This window comes from Pterocles gutturalis, unplaced genomic scaffold, assembly GCF_000699245.1.
Source record: "Pterocles gutturalis isolate BGI_N339 unplaced genomic scaffold, ASM69924v1 scaffold19387, whole genome shotgun sequence".
NCBI classification, from domain to species: Eukaryota; Metazoa; Chordata; class Aves; order Pterocliformes; family Pteroclidae; genus Pterocles; species Pterocles gutturalis.
The window spans coordinates 46,473-63,162 of record NW_010113255.1 but is presented as its reverse complement, the minus strand read 5'-3'; the positions used below and the strand labels follow the sequence as shown (position 1 = coordinate 63,162).

The 16,690-nt window shown below is 42.0% G+C and overlaps 1 protein-coding gene across 1 annotated transcript in view; it reads right to left on the bottom strand.

Moving 5' to 3' along the window:
* Window positions 1-2,111: 2,111 nt before the first annotated feature.
* Window positions 2,112-16,690, bottom strand: part of CEP350 (centrosomal protein 350kDa) — a 60,275-nt gene continuing 45,696 nt past the window's right edge. Inside the window, 8 exon segments of the mRNA XM_010074428.1 lie at window positions 2,112-2,276; window positions 9,061-9,183; window positions 10,413-10,559; window positions 10,655-11,056; window positions 12,055-14,135; window positions 14,833-14,915; window positions 15,716-15,855; window positions 16,337-16,497. Of these exon segments, the coding sequence (XP_010072730.1) occupies window positions 2,112-2,276; window positions 9,061-9,183; window positions 10,413-10,559; window positions 10,655-11,056; window positions 12,055-14,135; window positions 14,833-14,915; window positions 15,716-15,855; window positions 16,337-16,497 (3,302 nt within the window).

The window sequence follows — 16,690 nt, the reverse complement described above, 5'->3', positions numbered from 1 at the left end:
GTTTCCTGGTTCAGCATCACGACATTTGACGCAGACAAGTGAATCACTTAGAAAAAAAAAAAAAAAAGCTGAACAATGCTCCACCAAGACCACCTGAGTTCCAGCCAGCCAGAAGGGCCCCTACTGCAGGACAGACGTGCATACGGCTGTTGGAGGTGTTCCTATCTACCATTACCTCCTCCTTGTTCTTCCACTCATGAAGCTCCCATCAATATGGCTCACCGTTAACTCTCAAGTGAGGTGCTGGCAATACTACATCTGAGAATCTGCATGGACCTCTGAAAAATCCAACATTTCCCAGCGCTGTCCCTGAAGAAATACCAGCTGTGTGTCATTGTGCAAAATGCAAATATTCCAACAATAGCTTTCAAAAAAAAAAAAAAAAAAAAAGGCGGAAAAGAGATAACAAAGCCAAGCAGATGAACAAAATAGTAGAGATCTCCCTGCCACACCTGTTGTGGGCTGCAGCATCTTTGGGGCATCTCTCTGGGCTTTGAAGTGTCTTTCTTCACTTCAGCATGCCTGGAGAATGTGACTCTCCTCTGGGTGTCTCGTCCCAGGTTAGCAATCAGGGACATCCACTACTAAGGCATCAAGATTTGACCCCAGATTGTCTGTGTTCCTCCAAGAAAACACAAAGAATGGGAGGGACAGCTTAGGAACGAGCACTCAGCAGAAGGACACTGCAGTTGAACCCAGGACTGAATCAACCACTAACAGTTGCCCATGGCCTAGAAGTTCTGGGAGAGGAAGGAAACAGATGGAGTGGGGAATTTTCACATTATTTTTCAGCTCAGTCCCCTCAGCTCTCCATTGTCTCCAAACCAGGTGCGATGAAGTCCATTCTTAGTCCTGCCTTTGCTTCCCACCCCTGGTCACTGAGGTTGGGTTCTTCTTACCTTCCCCTCCTTTATCTGTCTCAAGAAGCTGGAGGTTTTGTGCAAAGAATACGGGCCTCTCAAAGTTTCCAGAACAGATGGTTTCTCAAGATCAGCTGTCTCAAAAGAAAAGACAGCACAGCCAACTGCACAGGACACTCGCCTATAACCCACTTAATAAATTATCTGAAAATAAATAAAAAACCCACAAGCACAAAACATGCAGACAGTCAAGCACCGGACACCGCTTCTTTGGTGAATACACTCTGTTCTCTGAAGTGTTCAAGTAACGGCTTCCTCAATTTCTTAGGTGACAGTAAGGGAGGAAGCTGAGGGGTTGAAGGCCAAATTTTTGTGAGGAAACGTTTTCCACTCCTGCATGTCTCATGCCTGAGAAAGTCCTGAGTGTCCATCATCTGGGAGCAGCTGGCGCTCCAGGAAGAGAAGTGCTACACAGTAGGAGGAAAGTTGTCCACGGGCTCATCATTCACACTTGACATTAGGCAACCTATATCTTGCTTCACCTTGGTGCTGAAACAAGTTACGTAGGAAAAGCAGCAAGAATTCTTTACTTGAATGCAGAAAGCAACATCATCTAATTTCCCTGGACTGGCTGGCACCATACTTGGTACCACATCACAGAAGAAAGATAAAAACTAACTTGACAGAGAGGGGAATCAAATGGGCTCTGGAGCAGAAGAAACTGACGCACATCGTTAGGGCTGCAGGAGAAGGGGTGTTGAGATTATAACACTGTTCAGTATGTTGTCTCCATTTATGACTACAACCTGACCAAACCGTTTCTTCTCCACATTACTCACATTTCTAAAGACAAGTTGAGTACTGATGGCTGACGGTCATTCCAGCAAAACAGCCAATATCCCAACTGAACCCAACCCTGTCAGAGCACACGCTGAACACGTCAAAGCCCCAGGCTGGGGCCCCAGACAGCTGCTGACAGTTATGTGGCATAACTGCATTGGCACACAAACAGTCTTGAGCACTCCACAACACAGCCTTGAGTGAGGGATCAGCTTGTTCCAAACAACAAAACCAGTGTGAGGTCTCCAGTGGCAGCAGATGCAAATTCAAGCTTCCTTTAATCACATCTGAACTGCCTTTAAACCCCACACGTGGAAGTCCAGCAGCCACGAGTGCAGGGTGGAGAGTATGTCAGGAGTCAGAAAGGCCCGTGACTCAGTGGTTATGCAGCTCTAAGTTCATTTTCAGCACTCAGACAAGCAGCAATCTCCGCTGTTTCTCATTGATCTGTTTCAGTACATCAACAGTGTCTCTGATTAAGGCCTCAAAGATCCCATCTGCCAGCTGCATCTTTACGCACAGTTCATCCTCGTCGTAGTTCACCCACTGTGCTTCTTCCTCGTGAAGTTCCTGCACCTGGGAGGTTAGAAAGGAAAAGGGAAAACAAACATTACAATTCAGTTGCTCTAGGATAATATCCCCTCCAAAGTTCCAGAAAGAGTCCAAAACAGCGCGCATGTGCCAACAACATATCTGTCTTTGTAAGAGATTACAGGAAACGCTTGGAATAGCAGAATGAACACAGATCTAGTTGAACCAGGCTATTTCACTGCATGAACGTTCTCTACTTTTCACTGTAGTACCCAGTTTAAAGAATTTCATATTCCTCCACAAGTTTTTCCCTTGAAAGAACTCAGATAATGGGATATGCTTGTCCAACAGCAGAAGCTCCATTAAAAAAGTCCCTAATTGCTTCTTTGCAAGAAGCTGATTCCATGCAGCTTAAACTGGTAAGAAACCACCCAAAGGCCTTGAACAGGGGAAGGGGAAAAAGAAAAGACTTTACTGCAGTTCAGTTCATTTGAATAAGAATCAGAAAACCTAAAGGAACTAACTAATTCTTTTGTATAGGAAGACAAAATGCTGGCACGTGTTGTATGACAGTATTACAACTCATTTGCACAGAATACTCCACACTTAGTTAGATTTGACAGCATTATTACAAATTGAATGTTGTACTATTACATCTAACAGTGTATCTCAAATAATATTTATTTCCTTCTATTCCTAAATTGTTGACAAGCAAAATCCTGTTTTACTCGTCAGTGGCAGTTTTAGTAACGGCCAGAAATGTATAATTTCATTCAGCAAATCAAGTCTTATCAAGAGTCTCTCCAAACTAGACATCTCCAATTAAACTTATTAAAAATTTGTCTAAGCGACCATTTCAGTATTACAGATACATCCTAACAAAGCTCAAACTTTTAAGGAAACAAAGAGTGGGTGCAAACTTCGCTCATTTAAAATGACAAAGGAAACCTGCTGAAAGCTCTTTCTCTGCTCAGCTTCAGCGGAAAGCTCCTCTGACCATAAATCCTACACTCTGAACTCAAAATACATTTACACTGTCCACAAAGATAAGTGGGCCAGACACCTAGACACTGCCAAAATAAGGTCGAAACATACTGAAAATCCACTAATCCAGCAGCAATATGTTATAGTGTCGTTATCTGAAGACAGTACAAGAGCTATAGCCCCAACACCCTCTCTCCCTCTTTCGCTTGAAGCTAAACCACCCAGAAACTTGTCCCTTTTGCAGGTGACAGCTGCTGTAGCATAATGATGATTCAATAACCCAAACACAGTGTGAAGCCCAAGAACAGGCTGCTACGGGAACCCCAGGGAATCGGCACTGCTTCAGGGTTTGTGGCCATTCGGAAGGCTTCCGTCACACACGGGGTTTCACCGTCTGACAGCTCCTTTCTCTTCAGAGAGCCTGGGGAGAGGGGCAGGGATCTCATCCCGCAAGCAGCTTTGGAAGAGTCCCGCTACACGCCTACAGATCTCTGCGCTGCCCCAGGGAGCACTCCTCTTCAGCACAGCCCTCCTTGCCCATAGGCTGTCAAAGATGAGGTGTTAATGGTTTCATTATGTCTTACTAATAAGGAAGAAGCAACAATATTGGCAATCAAACTTTGAACCAGTGTTGTAGATGAAGAATAATTTAAATTGAAGGTTAACAGGCAGCAGATAATTTAGGTGTACTTTTGTGTGGGGGTGAATGTCTGAAACAGACTTCTGAACTCCTAAGCAGAAGCTTGCTGCCTGCAACCAGTATGCACTGGTTGTAAATTTTGATAAACCCTGGACTAAACATTAGCAGCATGTCTCAAGCCCTCCCCTCAGTAAAGCAGAAGTGTTCTGGGAAAGAAAACAGGGGCCTGAGAGGGAGAAGGTGAAGACCCTGGCTAGAGGAAAGATCCTGGAAATGGGGGAAGATCCTGGAGATGAAGGAGGTAAGTCCAGACAGATGCCAGGGGACACCCAGGGACCTTGGCCGATGATATTCAGGACTGGTAACTGGGAGCAGCTGCACAAACCCAACCAAGAGGATTTTCTGCCCAATCCTCCCAGGCCAGCAGAGACCTCCCTGCTGGGAAGGGAAGTTAAGACCTAGTGAATGTAACACAGAGGGGAAAGCAAATGAGTGAAATAACCAAGCTGGTCTTGCTGGCCCTTAAACAAACCCCAATAACCAGATCTGCCCTAAGCTGCTGTTTATTCTGTCTCACCTGCAACAATGTGATGGTTCCTTTACTGTGTTTCAGGGGAAAAAAAAATATATACGGGATAAAGAAATGCAAGTAAACAGGAGAGGACAAGGCAACTTGACCCAGGCAGAGAAAGGCTGGATGTTAAATAGCAGTGGAGAGATGAAGAAAGAAAAACAGTATCAGTGACTAATTCTCTCTTGCCTCTATCATTTCCCTCTTTCTCGGAGGCACAGTGCACAATTTCCGTTGGCATTAGGAGGACTTCCTCGAGCATACTTTTGGAAAACTAAGAGAATGTGCACTCTGCATCTGCAGGCAAGCCTCGTTTATAGCGTATTCAAAACACATGTGGAAACCACCATGCTGCTTTGCAGCCCTAGCTGCAGGCACCGGAGCCAAGGCAGTCACAACTGCTTTGTCTGGGAAATGTTTGATCCATTTGTTGTATTATTACAAACTGCTTCTAAGCAATGGAGACAGTTTGCTTGTATTTGGTGTCTATCACAACTTTCACAGAAGCAGGCTTTGCGCCATCTTCAGCACATGCATAGCATTTAAGTTCTTGTACATTCTCAGGGCAAAAGTAAAACTTTACATATTTGGTATCAGGAAGGAAGCTCTCTATACCAGAGAGAAACTGCATTTGGGCAAAGTCAGGAAAACAATGGTTTCAATGAAACTGAATTCCATCTTACAGGAAAAGATAAATAGCGACACAATGCAGAAGGCTGTGTAGCATGGTTTTTCTGTGCTTTGTTTTTTGTTTTGTTTTTTAAACACTCAAAGAAAGAAGGGGGCATGCACACAAAAGAAAAATAAGGAGATAGTAACGTAGCATAATCCTGCTGGCTGTCTAATAAATGCCACAGTACCCAAAAAACAACACTTAAAAGAGTATAATCTGAAGGAAAATTTAGAAAGTAAATCAGTAAATTTTGATTTCTGAAGGTTCCCATGAATATCTCCAAAATAAACTACATTTAAGGAGTAACTAGATAATTTGGAGACTGAAAAGTACAAAAATCCAGAAACAAACTACTGCCTTGGAAGAACGCCAGTAGGAGGAAGGCAGGCAGGTGCATTCTCACAGCCCTTCACTCTCAGAGTGCCTGGAATTCTTAAGATGCACAACTGTGCACATGAGCAGGTTTTTATTCTCTTCCTGTTGTACTCCCCTTGGGTTTAGATCTTGGGCACCGCAGAAGTGGGTTTTCCAATTAAGTAGGCTCAATAGGAACAGCTTTGCTTTGTTGCAGAGTTCAAAACTGCATGAAGAGAAACATTCTAGTCATTAAGTCAACAGGTCAGAAGATCAAGTACTTTTCAGCACTCTGTTGGCAGGCTTCTCAGGTCTGAAAGCTAAACTTGTAGGTTTGGCAGTTTCACGTGAGCTCTGCTTTCTTGAGCTTTGGATAAAAGGGAAGGGGGGGTGGCAGGGAAAGCAATGGCAGAGTTTGTGCAAACAGATCAGTACAGGAAGTTTTGGCTGCAGACCCAAATGAAAAAAAAAAAGTAGTAAGAACAGGCTATTGTTAGCACCTGAACTTAAATAAGGAGGTATGAGGGTTCTTGCTGTAGTTTAAAGAGGTTTTGAAAGGTGCAGGCAGCCCCGATGTACCGAAATGCAGCACCTCAGCCTACCTGTACATTTGAGACTCTCCCACAAAGCACAGACAGCATCCACGTGATAAAGGTGGCAACACGAAGGGACATGAGAAGAAGAAAGCAAACACCTTAACATTCCTTTAACTTGATTTTAAACAAAGTAGCTTTTCATAAATGTGAACATCCTGTACTTGTTTACTGAAAGCCAAGATGTGCCGTAATGCTTAACAACTGGAGTAGCTATCCAGCAGAGCAGAGAACTCTCATGAGAAATCCCATTACAAATGCTTTCTGAGGACAGAGATGCCTGAAAAACTTAACAGTGATGCAAAAAAGGAGACGAGGCTTTTGTCACCGGCAGAAAAACATGGCTAACTATGTTGGTGTCAATGCTGGAAAAGAGCAGATGAGAGTGAAAATGCAACTAAAGATGCAGTGACTGGTGGAAGGAGCAAAGATTGAGGCAGAACAAGGTGCAGGACTAATCCATCCTGTTCTCCCCTGAACTTCCAGTGGGTGTGAAGGCTGAATGCAGTCACCCACAGGACCGCGCATCACAGAGAGCATCAGCGCAGTGCAGGCTGCTTCTCCTGCTGTGCCTCTTCCCCACAAGGCTGAACCTTTGGTGGAGATAAGAACCACTGGGAGTTGGGTTTAGTATGATACACCCAGAAAAACACATCCAGGGATAAGCAGGGAGAGATTAAGCTGGGCAGAATAGCCTGGCGCTTGCTCTATGCCTTCAGAAGAAACAAACCGAAATTCAGCAAACAGCCGTGGCTCCTGGTTTTAGAGCCACTCGACTGTCCAGGCAGGTGATGTCTCTATTTGACAGTCATTACTAATATGCTGGAGGAGGTACACAACAGACACCCCTTCTCTGTATCAAAAACCCCCACCCCAGTCATACCTAGCTCCTGGGTCAGATGTGTTCAATCCTCTCAAAGTCACTAAAAATACACAGTTGTCTCAACGGAAAACTCATTTGAAGGTTAGTTTTACTTGAAGGGGAAATGAAGAAACTGGGAAGGACCTGTGCTTGATTTTTAAATGCAAATAAGAGACGCCCAAGAAGGCTGACCTCTGCTTTAAAAGGATCATGTTTTATTTAACAGTCTTAGTCTTCATAAGCAGGAAAAGAACGTGGAAAATCAATCAGCTCATATATGTACTCACAGGACATCTCCTGCATGTTGCAAGAGGTGTATATTGATCAAATCTTCACAAAAACTTGAAGACACCATTTTCGACTGTGATTTCTGAAGAAGCTTCTACACCACCTAATCCTACCAAAAAACTCGATTTCTCTTTCAGAAAATTGCTCTGTTTTACTACTTGAATACGCTTTAAACAAAATCTGGAAAACCCCAAAACTGACCTCTCAGTTTAGGGCTACACTGTGAGTTACTAGAGGACAGGCAGGAGATCTCTTACAGACCTGCATATCCACTTATGACCTTGGATTTGCGTTGTCACAGAACTCATGACCTTAAGCACAAGTTGGAAGATGACCAGGAGAAAGCTATCCAGATACTTCATGTTTTATAGAGGTTTTAATAAAACAAGGTAAGGGTTTTCATGTTTCTCTCACAGTGCCCCACATTACAGTATAGATTTGTTAGCAATGCCATTGGTGACTGCCTTATTCCTAAAGCACAGCATGCTGCAATCTTCACAGCATTATTCCCAGTCTACAGATAAAATTACCATATTCTTATGAGAACAAAATAAAATTAAACACATTATTTATTAAGCCAAACTTGTCAGAGCTCCATTAATATTTGATGTCTGGGTCTGCATGTAAATCGCAGACCAGAGTGAACTTCAAATTTATTCCACTTAAAGCACTTTGGATGCCTTCAAATAGAACAATTTTTCCAGTCAGGAATCCTTCTTTCCAGATATAGTCCAAAGAAATTAGGAAATTGGTACACAATCATAATAGTTGTACTATTAGTTCTCTCAGGGATCTAAACATAAGACTTCTGCGTGCATGCTTTAACAGCCTCCAGATCCCAGCATCTGGTTGTCCCAGAATCAAGCCTACTAGGATATGCAGGTCCTATACATAGATATTCTATTTACATACAATTAAAATAAAACCCCTGGGAAAAAGCTTGTGCTGGAAACCTTCCACTGATGGGCAATTAAAATACCACACAACCCTGACTCGAAGTTACTTATACGTGCACGTGTGCAGAATCAATTTCAAGTATAATTAAGTGAAGCATGGTGTTAATGACAACTCATATTCCCAAGCAGAACCTTCACCATCATTATAGCCAATAAAGATGTTAATCATCCTGCAATACAAGCCAACGAGTAACTTTCAAAAACTAGTACACAGCCAGACATGCTGTCTTATGTTGTTTTAAGGCTGAACTGCCTCTGCCCCAGTGGCAGCTGCATTCACCAGTTCATGACAAGTACTACAGAAGTGGGAGTTCTGCTCGTTGCTTAGCTTTCAGGAAACACTTTGCTGCGAGCACCATCTGGCACACTGGTTACCTTGTACTAGGGATTATCACGTCCCATACTGTCTCTTCAAAGCCCTTGCTGTTCTAACTCAACAATTTTTGCAACCTTTCAGTTGAATCTGGTTAGCAATCTGGTCTGTTAAGTTCTCAGTATCGCTGTCTCCAGTTAAACAATATTACTTCCAAACAAAAACATTTTAAATTAAACTGAGAAGAAAAACATACTCCCTTCCCAAAGAAGAAGTTTACTCTTCTTTTAGTCAAATATTTCAGTGCTTCCTTCTGTAAATTCATGCTTTAAACTTTTGGGAGTGAGCAAATTTTTACTCCAGTCAAATTAGTAGGCATGAACAGAGAATTCACTCAACTCGCTTTACTTCACCGGGACTGGACTTCTGTTTTTGTCAATGGGGTGCTCTCTAAAACTAAACACCTTCTATCAGGACCTCATGCACACTTTGTATTCTTTAAATAACATGATCAAATACTGAAAAATACAACCATATGTCACACTTCAGTCTGGTGGACAGTACATGACATGATTGCTTATTTGCAGCCACTCACCAGTATATGATCCACTCGGTCTCGTTTCTTCCGCCCAAATTTCATCATCTTCTGCCAGTCTGTTTTGTGATTAGGCTCCTTCCTCAGGCTGAACAACTTCAGTACTTCAGCTGCGATGAAACTCTACAGAGCAGTAAAGGTGAGAGTTATCACATTTGAGCTAAGCAATGAAATGCATGCACAAGGTACCTACCCTAAAAAGTCTCATTACAGAATGTGAAACAGTTTTCTGTTTAGCTAAGAGACATATGGTGTATGCACGAAAGTTATAGTGAAAGTCTTTGAGGGAGCATTATACAGAATGTGAAACAGTTTTCTGTTTAGCTTAAAGACATATGGTGTATGCAAGAAAGTTATAGTGAAAGTCTTTGAGGCAGCATTACACAGGCAGAACAATTATTAAATACAGAAGGTGGGGAAAAAAATGACACCCACTGCTGTAACAACCTTGAGAACAAAAACTTTCAATTAAACAATACAGCAAACAGGAAATGATGTCAATTTATTTTATGGGAAAATATTAAAGAAAAGCAGGGTGGGAGTTTGGTGTCCTTATCCTGTGCCCCGGCTCTGCCCTGCCACGTACTTTTGAAATTCTTCTCAACTAACAGAGTGACCTAGATACTATTTCTGTCTTTTCTAGACAGTTAACATGCTGTATCTTAACCAAAATACAGCCACCCCCCCCCAAATTTCATAAGAAACAGTACAGGTGGAAGCCTTCATTTGTGTCCTGATGAGCTGTTTGGAAGGTTCTCTGTTGAGTGCTTTCAGGGAGACAGTTTTTTTCCAGCTGTCCAGCCCTGCAAGTTTAACCTAGGTCCCGTCAGGCTCTAGCTTTTTGGCGTTTTGTCCTTTCTTGTGCACCACCACCAATAACAGGAGACCTCTTCTAGCTTGCTAAATACAACAATGCCCTCCCCAGTCAAACTCTGAGCCCACTGTCCTCAGTGAGGCTGGCACAGGTGTGTCTGAGTAAAAAAATCCAGCTCATCCCATTTGGCCCAACCCTACCGTTGGATCCATGCCGATATAGCCATAGAGTGCTCCATGGAAATCTGCTAAGGCAGCAGTCTGTCAACATACCAAGATCTACAAGATCAAGGTCATCCTGGCAGTTCTGCACAGAGGACTAAGGTTTAAAAGCAACCAGGGATCAGACAAAATAATAGGGAGGCAAATATGTTGAGTAAAAAAAGGACCATTTTGACAAATTCCCTTTCAGGTTTGCAATGTCATTTCTCTTCTCATCTCTTGCTGGATACACCTGTCATGATGTTCTAACACTCAGGCAAGTGCCAGTACAATAACTTTCCTCTTGTTTCCCCTGCATGACAAAGATTTCTTCCTACCTTGATTTCATCCAGATCATTTGGATCTTTTACTCGACGAAAGTAAGCAGATGCGATCCTACATGGTTTCATCCAGATAGGCTGATTTAGATTAGGATCCTCAGCAAAGATCTCCCCAAAGATCTCTCTTGTTAGATCAAATACCACCTTAACAAAGAAAGAAGTGAAAGTGAACGCTTCTGTTGTTCATGTTGTTCTGTTGTTCATTCAAAGGGCAAGAACAAAATGCCTGAAGACTGTACCTGTTTATAAACCTGCTTGTTTATCCTGTCTGTGTCCTGCTCTTTGAGGGTACTACTAAGATCTGTATGAAGGCTGAAACTATGAAGATCGTGACCCAGCTCTTTCAGCTTCCAGAGCTCCTCAGCAGCTGCGTGGACCATACCTTCCACCTCCACCGCACTATGTGGGACCGCCAAAGGCTCCTCACACGGCTTTGTTGGCACTTTCTGCAGTTCTACCTTGGGCAGCACGGCTGGTTCCTCAGCTTCCTTCTGCTGGACCTGACGGGAACTCAGGCCATAGTCCTCATCAAACCAGTCTTGATCATCTCCCAGCACACTCAGAAACTCCCGATTGAGCTCCAGCTCTGCCAGCCTCTTGGCAAGCTCTTCCTGACCGCTGGCACCAAACACTGGACTCTCCTGTGAGTTAAGAGCCACAAAGTGAATATAAAAGCAGTGTCACACTATTGTCAATGTCAGCTTACATTTTCAAATGCTCTACTGATGCAATTGGCAATATAAGAACAAATACTCAGAAAAATAATAAACAGCCCACAGTAAAATTAGAAATGTTTTGATTCAAATACTTGGGGGTTCTTCACTCCTGTGAATGCTTTCAGAGGATTCCTACAGAGCTTAAAAGACTGTGTGTCCTGCCCACTGTCTGTCCTAATGTTTAACTGTTTAGGAAAGGCTGAGTGGTTTAAAACCTGATGATGTGATGTACAACTTTTCACTTCAATTACCAGCAGTCTCAGATCTAAATCAACAGCCTAAAAGCTTTTAGCAGGTGATGGCTGTTTTAGTGACTGAGCAGTGCTCACACTGGTGAAATGGGCTGAAGCTTTCCCTGATGATGTTATATTGAGATCAATGGCAAAGCAGACAGGTTTACTGGGATCTTCAGCAGAAAGGCCAAGTCCTATATCTGTATCACTAACGGGTGTTCCGAGGAAGCTTGAACTTTCACTACTCATGATATATTAGTTCAGTGGATAGAGGAGTCTGACATCTTAATGACCTCCACAGCAAATAACTATTTTTGTGGATGATTGTTTCATATCAAGAATAGACTGAGGTAAGTTTACAATCTATTGTAAAGATTTGACATTTTAAAAATAAAAACTGAGGGTAGGGATTAAATACAAATCAAACATGTAAGCAGACTGCAAACTAAATCAAGTATTTTTCACCTTCATGGGACAAAATGTCTTTCAGCCTGTAGGGCTACCAAAACATGTGATGAACTGGGATACAGAAGAACAAACACGTGAGACATATGTACAGGGAAGCTCCATATCACCCAATTGAACTTGGGAGAAAATAAACTGGTGCCACACGCCATTCCTCAGATTGAATCATCATCAGTCAAAGGAATAATCGACTCTGAAAAGCAGTGCAAGATGTCTGCTACTCACCGGTCTGGGACACATGTCTGGAGAGGAAAGTTCTTCTCTTTCATCTTCCAAATCCGAACTTGGAAAGAAGTTATTCAGTCCGTCGGGAATCTGCTTTTCCACCTGCTGGGATGGGGCATGGGATTCCTCCTTCACATCACAGAGCTCCTGGTTGCTGAGCTGGATTTTCTCATTCCTGACCTTCTTTATTTGCTGTAACTGGCTGACTGTGTCTTTCACAAAATCTCTAAGTAGACTGTCTGTCAGCAAACTGACCTTTTCCAGTTGCTCTTTTGACTTTTCTTCCTCTCTAAGTGGTAGCCTAAGCTGGGCTTCTAACTGGTTCTTTTCTTTTGTCAGCAAATCCAGAAGTGGAGTTGCAGGCTTCTCCACAACTCCAGGAGAGAGATCATCTAACTTTTCAGCACATTCCTCCCCCAGTGTCTTCTGCCTCTCCAGTTTTTCAGAAAGGAAATCTGAGATGTCATCCAACTGAACAGTGGAAATCCCATCCACAACACCAGAAGTGAGAGGAGCGAGGCAGGCCCCCCCTTTTACAGCATGCTTCAGATAATCCACCACTGACTGTTCTTGGGCAAGTGATTCAGTAGCTACAGAAATCTCCTTAATGCTGTGTGCTTTAGAAGATGACTCCTCATCAACCCTTTTCTCAGCTGAGGCTTCTGAAACAGTTGTGCCTGCAGGAGCTTTATCCTGGGAATAGCTCTCTGTTGCATCTCTGCTCTGGCTTTCATCCTCTTTGCCAGGTTTGGAACTTTCTCTGTCTCTCTGCTCAGCTTTGTGTTGCTTCTCCAGTCTATCGTCAAAAAATGAGTCTTCATCCTTATTTGTGTCCAAATAGCTATCAATACTTTCCATAATGTGAGAGATTTTTTGAGGAGGAGCAAAAATACCATGCTTTTCTTTGCAATTAAAATATTTAATACCATCATAAGTTCCATTATTGTTCCCTTCAGGTTTATCCAACTCCACGCCAGCCCAAAACCCTTTGGCAAACTTAGTCAGACCTTTGAATCGCAATGTTCCAGGTTGGACGTTACTCACAAGTACTCTGTCACCAATGTTGAAATCTGGCAAACTATCTGTTTCTTCCATGATGGAAACAGGCGCCCACAGCGGTGATTCTGTAGGGGCCTGTTCTTGCTCCACATCTCTACGTTCAGTATTTTTTATAAGCTCTGTTGGGGACTTCGGTTCTAATAACCTCTCTGAATGCGTGCTGCCGGAGAGAGAGAGAGACCTGTCACTGAGGTATTCACTGATTTCGTCATCGCTGCCAAGGCTGGTGGATCTGCTCCTGCTGGTCTGTGTGTGCTGTGACTGCTCTGTCAGCGACTGAGCATCCCCGTTAGGAGAGAGAACAGATGCTTCAAAGTCATCTTCGTAATGCTCCCCAGGAAGTGTTTCTTCAACTGATGCTTGTTTTCTGGAAGAGGATCCTTCAAAGTCGTCAAGGTATGATGGCTCCTTTTGACTAAAGAGTTGTTCTGAAAGCAGATAACCTTTTTCGTCTGACAATCTGCTCAGTTTGCAAGAAGACTCCTCTACACTTGGGCCAGTTACAGCATCTTTATCTGCCAGTCTTTGTTCTAAGATTCCTTCTGTACCATTAAGATCTTCCACAGCCAAACCAAAGAGTTCCTTCTGAGAGTGTTCCTTTTCAGCATGGAGGACTTTCTTCGGAAGGATGTCCAGTGAACTCTCCTGTTCTTTATCTAATCTCAACAAGACATCAGAACTCTCCAAAGGCTTAACATGAGAACCTTCAATCTCATATTCCTCAGACTTCACGTATTCCAAGTCTTCCTGTATCTCAGATTTAGGACTGAAGGCAGCTTCATCACTGGATGCTTTTACCACATTGTTCACTGACCCATGGGATATCCTGCTAATGTCTTTCATGTCTTTGAGAAGAGATGATGAGAGTACATTATCTAAGGAATCACCAGATCCTGCTCTGGAACTCTTGGATGATATTAAAACAGAAGATGTTCCAGAAGGTCCTTCTGCATTAACATTTGTCACAGCCACCTTCTTGGTGTGCAGAGACACAGATCTCTCAGTTCTTGATGACACAGCATCTTGAAGGAAAAGAAAAAGTGAATTACAGCAGATTGTATATAGCCTGCATTGTTTTATGGAAAACTGCAACCATAGGCAACAAAATTAACATCAAGGTTTCTATGCTGAAAGAAGACACAAACTGGTACCTTGGAAACTATTTCTAGCTATCCGATGAACGTGAGCAACATTCTTTCAGGCTTCTAATGCTTTCTTTCCAATGCTGTTCCTTGTACCAGTACTTCATAATGCCATACAATACTGAGCCCAAGGTAAAGGCTCCGTTATTTGTTTGCAAGCCGCAAATACAACCAAGATTAGAATGGTAGATAGTGATTACATAATGATAAACAGCAAAACATTGAAAAGTGTCTCAAAAAAACCCGTATTTCTAAATTCTTCATTATTTTTTTGCTTCCTTTCTTTCTTCAAGTGATAAAAGAACATAAAACAAGAAGGAAAAAGGTTGTCATGTAATTACGGTTTCACACAAACCTCAGCAAGAATAAAACTAAATACTAAATATACAGGAGACAGCAAAAGCAGAAGCCTACTGAATAAAAATAGTAAAAAATATAGCTTGATCATTATGGTTTTATGAAGTATGCATGCTCTCTTAAAACCTCTTCTTGAATCAAGATGGAAAAGATTAAAGAAGTTTAAAACAGTCAGTCTTCAAGACCTTCATCTGCAGTAAAGGTTCTTCCAGTTACATACCTGCATGCTCTGAAATGGATTCCAAAGATGGTCTGGATCGCTCCGATTCAGACAGTGATCTCCAGCTTTTAGCTGTCTCAGGCCTAAATTTGAAAAATTCAATAGCATGAATCGCGGTTACACCAGAATGTGTTGTTTTGTTTTGGTTTTTTTTGTAGGTAAAAATGGAAATACAAGCATCTATAATTATAATACCACACCAATGGTAACATAAACAGTTTGCTTTGTCAAGATGCTGTGACCTTAGAAAATAGGAATGGGGACAGAGAAGACAGTTTGGTGAGTCTTGAAAAGTAATTTTTTAAAAGACTAATCAAACTTCAGCCTTTTTTGCAGCCCAAAAAAGAGAAAAATATTTTTTTTTTTTTTACTTGAATGCACTAAAATTGCACCATCTGCTGGAGAAAACAAAGCTCTTAAAATACAGTAGGAAGTGCAGAAATCAGCTGAATTCTTTACCTTTTAAAACCCAAGATCTAAACCATATTTAAGTTGCAAAGACGAATGGTTTGCCTCACAGTGTGCATTAGGCATAATGAGTGACCAAAATGGAAAAAAAATTCCTTCAGGTCGGTAATCCATACAACCATTTGGCACTATTCTATGATTCTTGCACAACTGAAAGTCATTGTTCAGGAAGAACTTGAAAATAGGATGTGACAGACTAGGCAGGATAAAAGTGAGATGCATATGATTACAGGGACAGTGAATCTTATCTGGTTTGGGTCTGATGAGACCAGTAAATGGGTCAACAGGATACTGCCACTGTCCAGTGCTTTGAGGAAGAGCAGTTACCAGCTTTCCTTGTGCTCATGGTTTCTGCTTAAAAAGCGTTCACTGCAGTTTCAGAATAATCTCAAGAAGCAGGAGAAATCCCAGTTACCTATGAAGCGGTGGTGCCTTGATCTTGGGTTTTTCAGCAGCAGCAGAGGATGGAGTTTTAATCTGAGGTTTGGCTGTGGGTGATGCTTCCAGGTCTTGGCTCAGCTCTGCTTCCGTCTTCTTGATAAACTCATCATATGACTGCACATGGAAAACAGTTACTGCTGTTAGTCTACTAAACCATAAGTACAATTCAGCGATCAAAACCTATTAAATGAATAAATTATACACTTGGTTTCTCTGTAAAACAATCTATTTAAGTTCTTAAAGCTCTACTGTTGTGAATCTAGAAATTTTAATACTTCATTTTTAGAAACAAATTACCTGACCATCACTCTGTAATCCAAGCTAGGATACCAATGTGTATAAACATACACAAGCTCCCTAAACACTGGCAGTAACCCATTAAAGATAAACATTCTAGAAGGGAATGGCATTTTTGCCTCAAGGCTCTGGTTCATTATTGAAAACAGTTAAATAGCCAGAACACTGTTACACTTTTATCACAATAATGTGTCTTTCACAGCTGTTGATACAATATTCTGCCAACAGCATCCATACTATGAGGATTTATCCAGGGCTAACAATCTTTTACTTCGCTCTTCCTCCTACTTTTCCTAACCTCCAGTTGTTTGATCAAACTGGCTTCCTGGGCCTTCAGTCTCTCCTTTTGTCTCTTTTTCTGTTCCTTTTTCAGCTGGTAAACCACAGACTTCCTCTTTCGTAGTTCATCCTTCAGGGCCCTGATCCGTCCTTCAATGTCACTTTGATCAGACGTTGTTTCTGAAAAAGTTTAATTTTAGTCTTTGTAAGCTTCCACCTCACAAAACAGTTCTATGCAAAGCAATAAACTGTCATTCAGTAAATAAAAAATATAGTTCAAGCAAAATATAAAAAAAATTCATGTCAACATATTAATCTTAACATAAAAAGATTCAAAGTGGGATCTCAGCTTTACAACACTACTACATAACAT